Genomic DNA, 14,332 nt, shown 5'->3' with positions numbered 1-14,332 from the left:
TTCATGAGAATGATTACAGTGTCATTTTATAGTTATCAAAGCAAGTATGATTGTTCCAAAAACTGCATGTCCAATTGATCAAAAGTGCCATGTTAGTATTCACAATCCTGTTTAAACATTAACTCTCTTGGTTAGGTTAGCAGGTGACTATAACTTTTTTTTAATGTTTTTGCATCTTTTTTGTAACAATTTCATGTTGAATATTAACACAAAGCTGAGAATTTTTACAGTTTGTACTTTTGCATAAAATGTTCTATCAATTCGGACACTGGGAAGAGCAGGGTAATAAACTGGTTGCGTAACATTTGGAGGTGAAAGAAAAATTGCCAGCAATTGTCATCAGTACTAAGGGTCCAGACGGAGACATCCAGAATAAAGAGGAGAAGGGGAGTGGTGACGCGGGGGCCAGTAGATTATTGGTGGACTTTGAGGGGTGAAGGATGACAGTTGGGAGGGGGGTGAATTTAGGAGACATAGGCAGGAGGATGATAGATGAAAGCAGAACCAGAACTAAATGGGGGACAGACAGGAATCTGATGGGTAAAATGAGTGGGTTGTGGTTGGATAGAACCAGGTGGAGGAGGGGGATGAAATGGGTGATGGGAGTGTGAAGAGAGCATGAATGATGTAAAAGAGATAAAATGGGTAGATCAGAGTGAGGAGAGCTGTGAACAGGAGGTAAGGGTCACATGAAATACAAAGTTCATACCATTGGGTTGTAGATACCTTGTCAGAATATGAGATGTTATTCCTTAGTTTGTATTTTGCTTCACACTGACAGTGGTGAAGGCCAAAGATGGACAAGTTAGTATAGTAATGGGAAGGGGAGCTGGAATGGCAAGCAACTGGGAGACTGGGTGGGGTGGTGATTGTGGACGCAATTTCCCAGTCTGCACTGGATCTCACTGATGTACAGGAACCCACATAGGAAACACTAAATGCAGTAGATGAAGTTGCAGGTTTATGTGAATTTTCCGCCTCACCTGGAAAGAATGATTAGGTCCATTGGTGAAGGTGAGGATATAATCAGACTCATATTTGTTATCACAGACATACAGTATGTTGTGAAATGTATTGTCTTTTGGCAATAGTACAGTGCAATATATAAAAAATACTATGTTACAAAGAGAAATATGGTAGAAACCTCATAGAAACATTCAGAGTGTTAAAAGGCCTGAACAGATTAGATATGGCAAAGTTATTTCCCATGGAAGGGGATTCTAGGACAAGAAGGCACGACTTCAGGATTGAAGGACGTCCTTTTAGAATTGAGATGCAGGGAAATTACTTTAGTCAGAGGGTGGTAAATCTATGGAATTTGTTGCCACAAATGGCTGTGGAGGCCAAGTCATTGGGTGTATTTAAGGCAGAGATAGATAGGTTCTTGATTAGTCAGGGCATCAAAGGGTATGGGGTGAAAGCAGGGGAGTGGGGATGACTGGAAGAATTGGATCAGCCTATGATTGAATGGCGGAGCAGACTCGATGGGCTGAATGGCCTACTTCTGCTCCTATATCTTATGGTCTTAAAATAAATAATGGAAAAAGAAAACAAAATAGTGAGGTAGTGGTCATGGGTTTCTAGACCATTCAGAAATCTGATGGCAAAATGTTGAGTGTGAGTTTTGGAGCCTCTGTACCTCATCCCTGATGGTAGTAATGAAAGTACGGCGTGTTCTGAATTGTAAGGGTCTTTAATGATGGACGCAGCCTTTTGAAGATGTCCTCGATGGTGGTAGGCTAGTACCTATGATAGAGCTGGCTGAGTCTTACAACCCTTTGCAGTTTTTTGATCCCATACACTGGAGCCTCCATACAAGGTGGTTATGGAATTAAGCAGAATGCTCTCAATGGGACAACCTTGACTTCCTCATCAGAATCTGAGATTCTGCCCAACATAATCATCGGCCAATTTATAATGGCTCTTGAGCATACATCCTTGAGGTGCTCCTGTGTTGATTGTCAGCATGGAGGAGTTATTTCTGATCCACACTGACTAAAGTGTCTTGATTAAGAAATCAAGGATTGAGTTGCAGAGGTAAAGCCCTGAGTTTTGAAGCCTGCTGATTAGCACTGAGGGGATGATGGTGTTGATGTTGATGAGGGGAGGGGGTATAAGGACAAGTGTTGCACCTCCTATGCTCATTGGGCCAAGTACTGGGTTGGGTCTGTGGTGGTGGGGTGTTTGAGGGAACCAGTGAGTCACAGAAGGAGTCTCTGTGAAAGTTGGAAAGGACTCGGGAGGAAACGTAGGCCGTGGGATTTTGGTGTAATAGGGAGAAATGACAAAGATGAAGCTTTGGATGATGAGTTTAATCAGGTGAACATTGAACACTAAGAGAACTCCATCTTTGTCATTTTGAAGGGAGGTGAGGTGAGAGCAGAAATCTGAGAAACATATGGTTGGGAGTAAGCATGAATGGATCAGGGTGTTTCCTGAAAATGTAGTCCCTACAGAAGCTGGGAAGAGTGAGGACCAAAAGGATGGGGTGCGCTCCATCAACCACAGTAGAAGCGAAGTCATCTTTTCTGCAAATAGAGACAGAAAAACCCAGAGAAAGGGATGATTTACTTGCAAGAGACAGAGTGGAAAGAGATGTAGTTTTTCCATTTACAGTATATAGTGCCTTTAACATGTAAAATTTAACATTGTGCTTCACAGAAGAATTATCAAGTACAGTCTGAGACCAGCTCACACAAATGGATATTGGATGGATGACTGAAACTTAGCTCAAGCATGTATTTTTAAGTCTTACTGAGAAGTAAGTAGGTTTAGGATATGAACTTCAGAACAAACACTGAAGCCATGTCTAACATTGGTAAAGTAATTAAAATTGAGGAGAATTAACATCCCAGAAAGGTAGAAGCTCATTTATCTTGAAGAGCTGGTGGCGAGTATAGTGATAGAGTTGGATAAGCGGTATGATTGAAATAGGACATTGAGTACTAAATTGAATGGCTGAACATCAGAAGTTGTAAAAAGAGAGTTACTGCATCAAAGCTTGGAGATGAAAGATGAGAGTTCGGCCAGGAAGACATTACATAGAGATATTTTCTGAGTGAGAGTTTCGAGGAATCTGAAATGCAAATTGTCAGATTCAGCTTTGAAAGAGGATGTAGTTTTTCCTCTGGGAAAACACACACACAATGCTGGAGGAACACAACAGGTCAGGCTGCAGAAGGATTTCTGCAGTTGCCAGAACTCCAGAGTTATACACACAAAATGGTAGATGAATGCAGCAGGTCAGGCAGCATCTATGGAGCGGAATAAACTGTTGATGTTTCAGACTAAGACCCTTCATCAGGTTTGATGAGTCTTGATGAAGGGTCTCGGTCTAAACATCAACTGCTTATTAATTGCAAACATTAACTAGATGTTGCAGTTTAGTCTTTTTGTTGTATACTATCCATGTGCAATGTACTAATAGTCACTCTCATTTTCCAAAAATATTGCATTACAAGATGTAATGAAAGGATATTTACCAGAGGATTCATGAGGTAACTGGGGCTTCAGTAGTTTTGGTCAGGTCTTCTCTGCACAGCTTTAAAAAAACTACATCATTGCCATTTTGGAAGGAACTCTTCCCAGGAGAACCACAGTACAATTACAGGAAAGTGTGCCTCAAAGATAAGGAGAAATAACTAGGGAAAATGGCATTGTCAACCGTGTCTGGCCAAGGAACTGATCCAATCAACTGGTGAACTGCAATAGTTTCAAGCCACTGTGGGCTGATCATTAGGTCTGAATATTGCAGATAGCATACTGGTAATTGAAAGAAAAAGGACTTTGAGCAGTGTAGAGGACTCTAGAGAATTAATTACTGTTCTGCTGGTCATTCAAAAGTGAGGCTAGAATATAATGTTAGCAGGACGTTGGTGTGACCTTTAGGTGACTTCTTATTCCCAAATCTTATACAATATGTTTATGACTTAATAGTGAAAGTCATTGGTTTTCCATAAGTTCTTCATCTTCTGCTAGCTTCGAAAGATATATTTCCTGTGCAACCCACATTGGCATTAACTGCACAACTGACACCATACAAATACCAGCTGTGCCCTGATGAATTGTACCCAGAAGTCATACTTTTATTATTCATTCAAGGGATATTGACTTTGTAAGCTGAACCAAGAATTAATTCAAGATTCAAGATTGTTTAATGTCATTTTCAGTACACAAGTGTAAAGGAGAATGATATTATTGTTATTCCAGATCTGATGCAGCACAAAAAAAATAAAATAAAGAACACAACAATAAAAAATCCAGAAATCTAATCAGAAGCAAGAGGAAATCTGCAGATGCTGGAAACCAAAGCAATACACCCAAAATGCTGGAGGAACTCAGCAGGCCAAGCAGCATCTGTGGAAAAAGTACAGTCAACATTTCAGACCCTTCATCAGGACTGGAGCAAAAAAAGATGAGGAGTCAGATTTGGAAGGTGGGGGAGGGAAGGAAGAAACACAGGGTGATAGGTGAAACTGGAAGGGGGAGGGGTGCAGTAACATGCTAGGAAGTTGATTGGTGAAGGAGATACAAGGCTGGAGAAAGGAATATCTGATAAGAGAGGACGGAAGGCCATGCAAGAAACAAAAGGGGGAGGGCCACCAGATGGGTAGGTAAGTGAGGGAAAAGGGAATGGTGAAGGACGGGGGCATTACCCAAAGTTTGAGTAATTGATGTTCATGACTTCAGTTTAGAGGCTACCCAGACCGATTTTACGCAGGGTGGGTGGGATCCTTCATCATGCTATTGGACCTTTACTGGCACCATTTTGTATATATGTGCTTGATGTTGGGTAGGCTGGTGCCAGTGGTGCACTGGACAGTTTTGACTACCTTTCGTAGAGTCTTCCTGTCTTGCTCAGTGCAATTTCTGTATCATGCTGTGATGTAGCATGTTTCGATGGTCTCTACTCTGCACCTGAATAATGAAGTGGGTATAGATATTGCATATTCCTGTTCTCTTCAGTCTACTTAGAAAGTGAAGGCACCAGTGAGCTTTCCTAGCATGTGTCCTGGGACCATGAAAGGTTGTGTGAGATGTGCACTCCCAGGAGTTTGAAACCACTTGCAGTTTCCACTGCAGTACAGCCAACGTAAAGAGGGATGTGAGTGGTGTGAGTTGTCCTGAAGTCAAAAGCTATCTTCCTTTGTCCTGTTGATATTTATGAAGGGGTTATTTGTCTGGCACCAGGCCTCGAATTCTTCCTCTTTGTAGGATGTATCATCGTTGTTGGTAATGAGACCCACCACTGTCATGTCATCAGCGATCTTGACAATGTGATTACTCAGGTGCTTGGCCATGCAGTCATGTGGGAGCAGAGTGTACAGGAATGGATTCGGCATGCAGCCCTGGGGGTGGGGGGCACAAGTGTTGTGGATGATGAGGAGGGAGGAGTGTTTGTGCATCATGACTATCTGACATCTGTTGCTTAGGAGTCTAATGCCCAATTGTACAGTGGTGTATTTAGACCAAAGAGTAGGAATTTGTTCACCAAAGTTTGTGGGACAATAGTGTTGAATGCCGAACTGAAATCCAGAAACAGAATTCTGACATAAATGTCCTTGTTTTCTTGGTATGTCAGGGTCAAGTTCATGATGGTAGCTGGCTCAGACTGGTTCTAGCCAAGATTTTGACCCAGCAATAGTGAAGAAATCAGAATCAGAATCCTTTATTATCACATACAGGGAACACATACAGGGAATTTGATGCCGGTTTCCCTGAGCTCTCGCTGTACAGAATCAAAAAGCAAACAAAACCATAGTGCAAATAATCGTGAACTATATACAATGAGGTATACCTGTGTATGTACAGGTGGACTTGGTTTATAATAGACTAAAATTCAAGTGTTCATAAGACTGATAGCATACGGAAAGAAACCGTTCTTGTACCTATTTGTCCTGGCATACAGTGATCTAAAACGCCTACCAGAAGGAAGGAGTTGGAACAGGTGATGTCCAGGGTGTGATAGGTCTACAATGATGCTGCTTGCTTGCTTCCTGACTCTAGATGCATATAAGTCCTGGATCGAGGGCAGCTTTACACCAATAATCCTTTACACCAATAATCCTGACGGTTCATTGGAGTCTATTCTTGTCTTGTTTCGTAGCTGAACCAAACCAAACGGTGATGGACGAACAGAGAACAGACTGGATTATTCCTGAATAGAATTGAATCAGCAGCTCCTGAGGCAGGTTGTACTTCCTGTGTTGACGTAGGAAATACAACCTCTGCTGAGCCTTTTTGATAAGAGTGTCCGCGTTGGGTGTTCACTTCGGATCCTGGGAGATTGTGACACCCAGAAACCTGAAGGTCTCCACAGTGGACACAATACTGTTGAGTATAGTGAGTGGGGGGAGTATTGGGGGGCTCCTCCTGAAGTCCACTGTCATCTCCACAGTCTTGAGCGTATTTAGCTCCAGATCGTTCTGACCACACCAGAGGGCCAGCTGTTCCACCACCCGTCTGTATGCAGACTCATCACCGTCTCGGATACGCCCAGTGACAGTTGTGTCGTCTGCAAACTTCAGGAGTTTAACAGATGGATCCTGTGAGGTGCAGTCATTAGTGTAAAGGCAGAAGAACAGTGGGGGAGAGCACACATCCCTGGGGGGCACCGGTACTGATTATCCAGGTGCTAGAAACAACAATATATTTCTGAATTAGGATAGTGAATGGCTTGAGGGCAACTTCTATGTGGTGGTGGCCCCAAACTTTTGCTAACCTTGTCCTAGTTGGTAGAGACTATGGATTTGGAATATGACATCTAAGGAGTTATGGCAATATACTGCAGTGCTTCATCTAAATGGTATAAACTGCTGTTACTGTATATCAATGGTGAAGTGAGTAAATGGATATGGATATGGATATGGATGTGGTGCCTATCAAGCAGGTATCTACGTCCTGTATGAAGTTGAGCTTCTTCAGTGTTGCTGATGATGCATTTTTTCAGATAAGTGGTGAGCATTCCACCATCATCAAGATTTGAGTTGTAGATGGTGGACAGGATTTGGCAAGTTAGGAGGTGAATCACTCGCTGCAGGATTCCTAGCCATGGATCTTGGCAGTCCAGTTCAGTTTCTGGTCAATGGCATCCCTTGGGTTAATACTGAGGAATTTTCTGACACCTTGCTAAATAGCTTTAATGCATTATTTGCATAAAATAGTGCAAATTGGTCCAATATTTCAGTGACCACTACGTAGGAGATAAACAACTTAGATTGTGATAAATACAGTGTCAGTATTATGAGTGGATTGGTCAACCTGAGCTGGTGACCGGAGAGCCAGTCTGAAACCAATTGCAAGAGCATGTCCTGAAATGTGAAAATAATGATCAGACTTTGAGCACAAGGTTACTTGATACGTATTGGTCAAATCTGAGCTTTGGCCAAATGTTTCACATGAACAGAACTGTCAAGATCTTTAGAAAGTTCTAACTTTGGCCTCTGCTTTAATGGATGATTGGAACTCATCATAAAGGTAAGAATCGAGTACCAGTGTTGTGCATTGAGTTGAGAATATATAAACTGGGAATTATTGTGCATGAACATTCACTCAAAATATTTCATTTTTTTCTAGCCCTCATGGCAGCTGGTTTTGTCATTTTGTTGTCCATGCTTTTAGATCACTATAGAATACTCATTGGTGTGTAGTGTAAATTACCTTTATGAGACTGATGCTCATAAACTGATTCGAAATTCCTTTTCAATAAAATTTTTTGAGAAGCTTTATAGTACTCCTTGGGAAAGCTCCAGCAATACAGACTGCATCTACAAAAGCTTAAATCAATACAGATAGTGTAAATTCAGTGATATGGATCTTGAATATTGGATGCTTCCACTGCATTGTGATTTAGATAATGCATTTAATACTGAGAACGGATTATATAGTGGTGGGAGAATTTTCTCTTGACAAGTGTAGTACGCCAAGAAGCCATAGTTTATCAATATATTCTTACTATGACAATTTTATAATTGAAATATTCAGCAGTTTCAGAAAAGTACTTAATGATTATAAACTTAATTTCTACAGAGTGTTGTTAGCTTGTTGATGAGCTGTTAACTCCTATCAACCTTGTGTGCATTAAGCTGTAAAGTTTCAGCTGAAAATTTCAGCACAGCTTGTGAATGAGATAAAAAGTGGAAAGAATGGAAAGAGCATCCTTTAGCACCTGTATCCTAAAAGGATAGACAAAAAATTGAGCAAAATGGGGCAATTCCCTTACTGACCACAAACTGCTTGGTAAATTTTACTGGTATAGAGAAATGTATTTTGCACAACACATTGTTTAAAATTAGTCTTGTGTATGAGACAGCATCTAAGAATGTAAATTTATTAAAATATTTGTACTCCGTTGTGACTGACTAAACTGAGTCACACAGAAGCTGTAACTGGGAAGCATAAAGATCATCTTTCACACAGCAGACCTTCAGCAGAAAGAGACCAACTCTCCTGAAACAATGTTTTTTATCTTATAAACATAAAGATAGCAATAAATGATTAAGCATAGTTTCACTGGCTATAATCAACTAATGAACTTTAACATTTTGAATATAGTCAAGTAATTTTGCAGAATTATACCTCCCAACCAGCAAAACCCTTTTGAATCTTCAATACTGATGTGTGTTCCAAAAGCCTCTAACCACAAACTCAGTCAGCAAAATGTACCTTTGTTGTAGCAGTGTTGAGGACAGCTCCATGAGTATACAAACAACCAGGATATTAAGTGTCAGAATGGCACTGTCCTGAGCTGTGCATTAATTGGGAGGGATACACCTTTCACAATGTGATTACTTCATGCATTCTGAAGTTTTCAGTAAACTTGCAACTTCCGCAACTTCCACAACTCCGGACGGCTGGATCATTCTTTAACACCGGCAGACCTGGAGCTGTCTATTCTGAATACTTGGCAGGTTCGAATAATTTCTCTCAGAAATGCCTTTCTTCATGAGAAAGCAGGTATGGTACTTTGAAGATGAAGATCTGCCACCACTGGAGTAGACTTAAGGCCAGATTAAAGCATAGGGGCCCGAGAGCAGAAAACAAACTGGTGCTCAGTGCCAGCCAAGATCTCCCACCTGAACCTGACCCATCTGCCTGTGTTTGGCTGGTCTCTCTCTTCTCGGTACTACTCTCAGGCTGGAGGTGCAGGAGTCTTGGGTCCCACATCACCAGGTTTGGGAGCAGTATTTTTCCTGCAGCCACTGGGCTTCTGGACCGGCTTCACTCCCTTCAGTGCTGAACTGACTCTGCTGCCAGCAGACTCACTTTCAGGGAATCTGCAGTTCATGTGCTATGTACTATTTGTATTTTTTTTATTATTTACCCATTGGATGTCCATCAGTCATTGTTGTTTGTGATTTTTCATGAATTATGTTTCTTTTTTTATGGGTGCCTACAAGAAAATGAATCTCAGGGTTGTTTATGATATATATACTTAGATAATAAATTTACTTTGAACTTTGAACTTGGAACTTTGAATTTGTACCTCCAACTTTGGTTTCCTTGCATAAGGTGTTGTCCTTGGCTTGATGGAGGATTTGGACCAACATAGACTTTTGTTTGAGTGCTCTTCAACGTGCCTAGCTTATCTTTGAAAACCTCTTCATGTCTCCTTTGTACTTTCTGCAATCTTCCAGCCTTATTCACCTTAGCATGACGAATGCTCTTCAATTCCAGAGAAATTCCTTTCAGTTAATCTGTTCCAACAGGCAGATGGGAGTGGAGAGAAATTTCTTTTCAAATAAAAGTTGAGTAAGATAAGGAGCATGTAACACATCAAGAAAATGCTGAGATCACACACAAAATGCTGGAGGAACTCAATAGGTCAGGCAGCATTTATGGTAAAAAAAAAAGCACAGTCGACGTTTTGGGCCAAAAAGTGCTGACATCCCTCACCCGGACCGAGTCTCAGCCCGAAATGTCGACTGTTTATTCCTTTCTATAGATATTTGACTTTCTGAGTTCCTCCAGAATCTTGTATGTGTCACTCCAGATTTTGACCATCTGCAGAAACTCTAGTGTCTAGCAACCAACATAACTTCAATAAAGCAAGGATGAAAAAAATGACGAGCAATTGACTTGTTTTCAGCATGTGACTTCAAACTCAGACATGAGATGATTATTGTCACTTATTTTTGTTGCAAATAACACCAAAAAGGAAAATAATCAGAAGTCTTTCCAATTTCTCAAACTTCCAGTAATGTCTCCACACCCACCTCGCCTTTCACCATTTCCCATCTCCTTGTCCCTCTCTCATGTTATCTCCTTGCCTTCCCATCACCTCCCTCTGGTGCTCCTCTCCCCACCCTTTTAATCTTTCTTCCATGGCCTTCTGTCTCTTTCTTCTTTCACTAATCAACTTCCTAGCTCTTCGCTTCATCCGTCCCCCTCCAAGTTTCACTTATTGCCTGGTGTTTCTCTCTCCCCTCCCCCACCTCTCAAATCTCCTACTCCGCTTTTGTTCTCCATTCTTGCTGGAGGGTTTCAGCCCAAAACGTCATCTATACCTTTTTCCATAGACGCTAACTGGCCTGCTGAGTTTCTCCAGCATTTTGTGATTTCCAACATCTGCAGACTTTCACTTGTTTGTGAGAAGTCTTTCCAAATTAGTGTAGTGGAAGATGTTGTGTGTAGCTTAATGAGAAAACTGCTGAGCCTGACAATCGTAGCAATAAAAAAATAAGGAATAGGCAGATTTGTAAAAGAATCACTTTAACTGGGAGAAACTAGATCAAAAGTCTTAAGAAAGCAATGAGATTTGTGGACATATTAATGAATATGTGCTCTCTAGCTATTTCTATACTGTGTGGAGCTTCCCACTTAAAATAAAAGCTGTCTAACCAGCACACATTGACTGAGTTCTCATAACTTCCATGAAATTATGAATGGAATGGGATTCATTTGTCTTTCAAACAATGTGCTCATGACTCACAATTCTGAATCTAAATATAATTTAGATCTTTGGGATTGGTGCTGTATACGTGCTTCTGAGACTGATTGCTGTGTATGCACCATTTCTGGCAATCAAATTTAAAGTATACAGATATATTAGGAAGTCATTTGGATTTCATGAGAACACTGAATAATTTTAAGTGAATATTTGAAATTTTAGGTACTGCATAAAGATTAATGTTCAAAGTAACTATCAAAGTTTAGAGTGATAGTAGATAAGTATTTTTAAATTAGAAATCGACAATTACTATTTCTAACTCATGATTCAACATTGTTAACTTTGTTAAAACAAATTACAGAAATTCACTTTTTAAAACAAATGGAGGGAAACAGACATCGGTATTCCTATCTTCTTCAGAGGAAGAGCAGCAAAACTTCTGAAAATATATTGTACTGTAATGTTAATTCATTATTCTTAGAATTCTATGTATGGTATGCCATTCTTTTCTTGCCAGATACAGAATTCCCCAGTGAATAATTACTCTATCTGTTCCTTTAAATTGGGACATTATTAAAGTCTCCAGTTAACCAAAATGTTATGGTTTCTACAGAGCCCAGCAAAAGTTGATAGCAATGATTCTTCTGCATTTTACAGAGGATAAAGTCTGGACGACATTGTACCATGACTTGCCACAGCAGAGAACGATTTTGGGATCTACACCAGCAAAATCTGTTGCTGTGAAACTGAACTACAGCACCTCACTGAATCATATCGCCGCAATTACCAAAAGTGCAGAGTATTGTGAGCAATATGTGTCGTACTCCTGCAGGATGTCAAGATTGTTAAACACACCAGGTAGGAACACTTTTTTGATCAGGTGCAGTTATAAATTTGCAAATTGTTTGTTAAAGAAAACTGGGTGATTCCTTGTGGCACATTGATCTGTCAGTGGTGCATTGTTGAGTTCTGAACATTTGGTATGATGATGCAGGATGCATGTAGTTTGATTTTGATAGTATTTCCTATCTTGACATTTTACAAAGATGTCGTTGAGATGGTTGAGTGTGAGTGTGTTAATGCTGAAAACAGAAAATTTTACATTCAGTGAAATTCATTGATGTAATTCTTTTCACTTCAAACTCCAATCTTTACAAAGGCAGAATAAATTGCATTGGATTGAGTTTATATCAATGATAATTTTTACTCCTTTCCTAACTGCTATGTGAGCACAAGCTGTTGCAAGCTATTTGCATGTAGAAAACAAGAATGATAAACTAAGGCTTCATCATAGAATATGTTGCAAATATTTTTGCAACCAAAAAGTGGCAAATGTCTTTTCTGTTGCTGAAAGTTTTGATGTATTATGATGATTCATGTAGTCATCACCCTGGCATTGAACAAGGTAGAAAAAATGTTAGGCTATATCATCACTGCGTAACATGTAGTTTAGTGGAAAGCTATCTTATTTGCAGTTGGAATTTGTTATTGAACCATATTTTTGATACCAATGCTCACAATTTAGTGTTGTAAATAAAAAGAGATTAACAGAGCCATAAACACAAACTTATATGTGGCTCTTGTGTCATGAATTTTGAAATGAAATATGAGGCTGAGAAATATATTGAACACGTACATTAGCACTTAGAGATAAAGAACATGTAGTGGAACAATATTTAGATTTTTGAACTTGAATAAAGTCACTGTGGATCAGTGCTCTGGAAAAAGTAAACCAATTGCTGGACTGTAAATCAGACTGTTCATTTATGTCATGTGGGAGAAGCCCTGTCCAAATAGCAGGACCAAACCAGACAAGTGGCTGTTATTCTTTCCTTGGGAGAATATGTGTCATTTTCAGTCGTTAATTATAGATTTTGATTACCAAGTGGCTTTTAGCTTAAGTAATATTTCTGTGATATCTTAATTACATTACTGTGAGTGATCAGAACTTCAAAGTTTAAATCCTCAAGTTCAATATGGTTAACTGGGTTTTGTACTATTTATCCGATGATACACAAAGCTGCCTGCAAATTGAAGTGTTCTGCGGATTTCCTAAGTCTTTACAATTGCAGTTGCATTTGGTAACATCTTGAATTAAACAGGTTTTGTACACAATTCTATCTGACTAAAATTTGAATGCCATCACCGTTAATTGGTAGCTTCAGCCCAGTTCTATCATAGATTTTATAATTGTGATGGAATTGAGTGCATGAATAGAAAGGATTATGAACGCATAGAACATAGAACAATACAGCACAGGAACAGGCCCTATAGTCCATAATGTTGTGCCAAACCAATTAAATTAGTAATCAAATGGCCAACTAAACTAATCTTTTCTGCCCACACAATGTCCATATCCGTCCCCTTTCCTCACATTCATGTGTCTATCCAAACATCTCTTAGAAGTCCCCAATATATCAGTTTCTACCACCAATTCTGCCAGTGCATTCCAAGCACCCACCACTCTCTGTTCTAAAAAAAAACTTGTCCCTCGCTTATCTTTTAAAATTACCCTTTTTCTTTAAATGGATGTCCTCTGATATGAGACATTTCAACCCTGGGAGAAGGATACTGTCTGTCTACTCTATTTATGTCTCACTTAATCTTGTAAACATCAATCAATCTCCCCTCAGCCTCTGCTACTCCAGACAAAACAACCCAAGTTTGTCCAATCTATCGTTATAGCACATGCTCTCTAATCCAGGCAGCAACCTGGTAAACCTCTCCTGCATCCTCTCCAAAGACTCAACATTCTTCCTATAATGGGGCAACCAGAACTATATACAATATGCCAGATGAATCCGAACTAGATTTTTATAAAGCTGCAATGTAAAGCATCATTTTCATTCACCGCCAGGCCACTGCACCTATGGCCTGAGGATCTTTAATTTGGCAATTTCCCCAAAAGTATATGAATAGTAATCATGTATATAATGGACCTTTAAATGACACATGTAAATATTTGGCAGTTTCCCGTGGTAATGAGGCTGAATTAAACAGCAAAATTGAAAGGTAAAATCTGCTATGTTATTCTGTCACTAGAAGCCTTGCCTCTGGCAGGGGAGTTCAATGTTGCTGAAGATACCCAACAGTTGGCCTGGAACTTCAGTCAGCCATGATCCATTGAAGGATCTGTGACTCTCCAATTTCAATAGGAAATGTAGAGCAGATATTTAGGAAGTACATTATTTTATTTTGATAATTATGCACTTGTTTAATGTTTTTAATTATTTGTATACCTTAGTCAATTATTTTACTAAATTAATGCTTTTTATATTTAGTTTAATTTTAATAGCCTTTAGACGTCTCTGAATGTAAGAAATTTTTGAAATCTTCAATAATCGGCAAAAAGGCTGGTAAAGCCCCACCTCATAAAACACGATCAGTGGATGGGATATTTTCACCATAATATTTGCTGCCCAGTCACCTGCAAGATCTTGTTAA

General features: G+C 39.7%; 1 protein-coding gene across 2 annotated transcripts in view; it reads left to right on the top strand.

Moving 5' to 3' along the window:
* The window catches only part of cntnap2a (contactin associated protein 2a), a 1,898,214-nt gene that overhangs the window by 1,082,792 nt on the left and 801,090 nt on the right, over positions 1–14,332 (top strand). For both annotated transcript variants that reach the window (XM_063044005.1, XM_063044006.1), the window contains exon 13: positions 11,546–11,746. In XM_063044005.1, the coding sequence (XP_062900075.1) occupies positions 11,546–11,746 (201 nt within the window). The remainder of the gene's footprint in view (positions 1–11,545; positions 11,747–14,332) is intronic.

The sequence above is a fragment of the Mobula hypostoma genome, chromosome 3 (genome assembly GCF_963921235.1).
Source record: "Mobula hypostoma chromosome 3, sMobHyp1.1, whole genome shotgun sequence".
Lineage (NCBI taxonomy): Eukaryota > Metazoa > Chordata > Chondrichthyes > Myliobatiformes > Myliobatidae > Mobula > Mobula hypostoma.
This window is presented reverse-complemented; position numbering and strand designations above follow the sequence as displayed.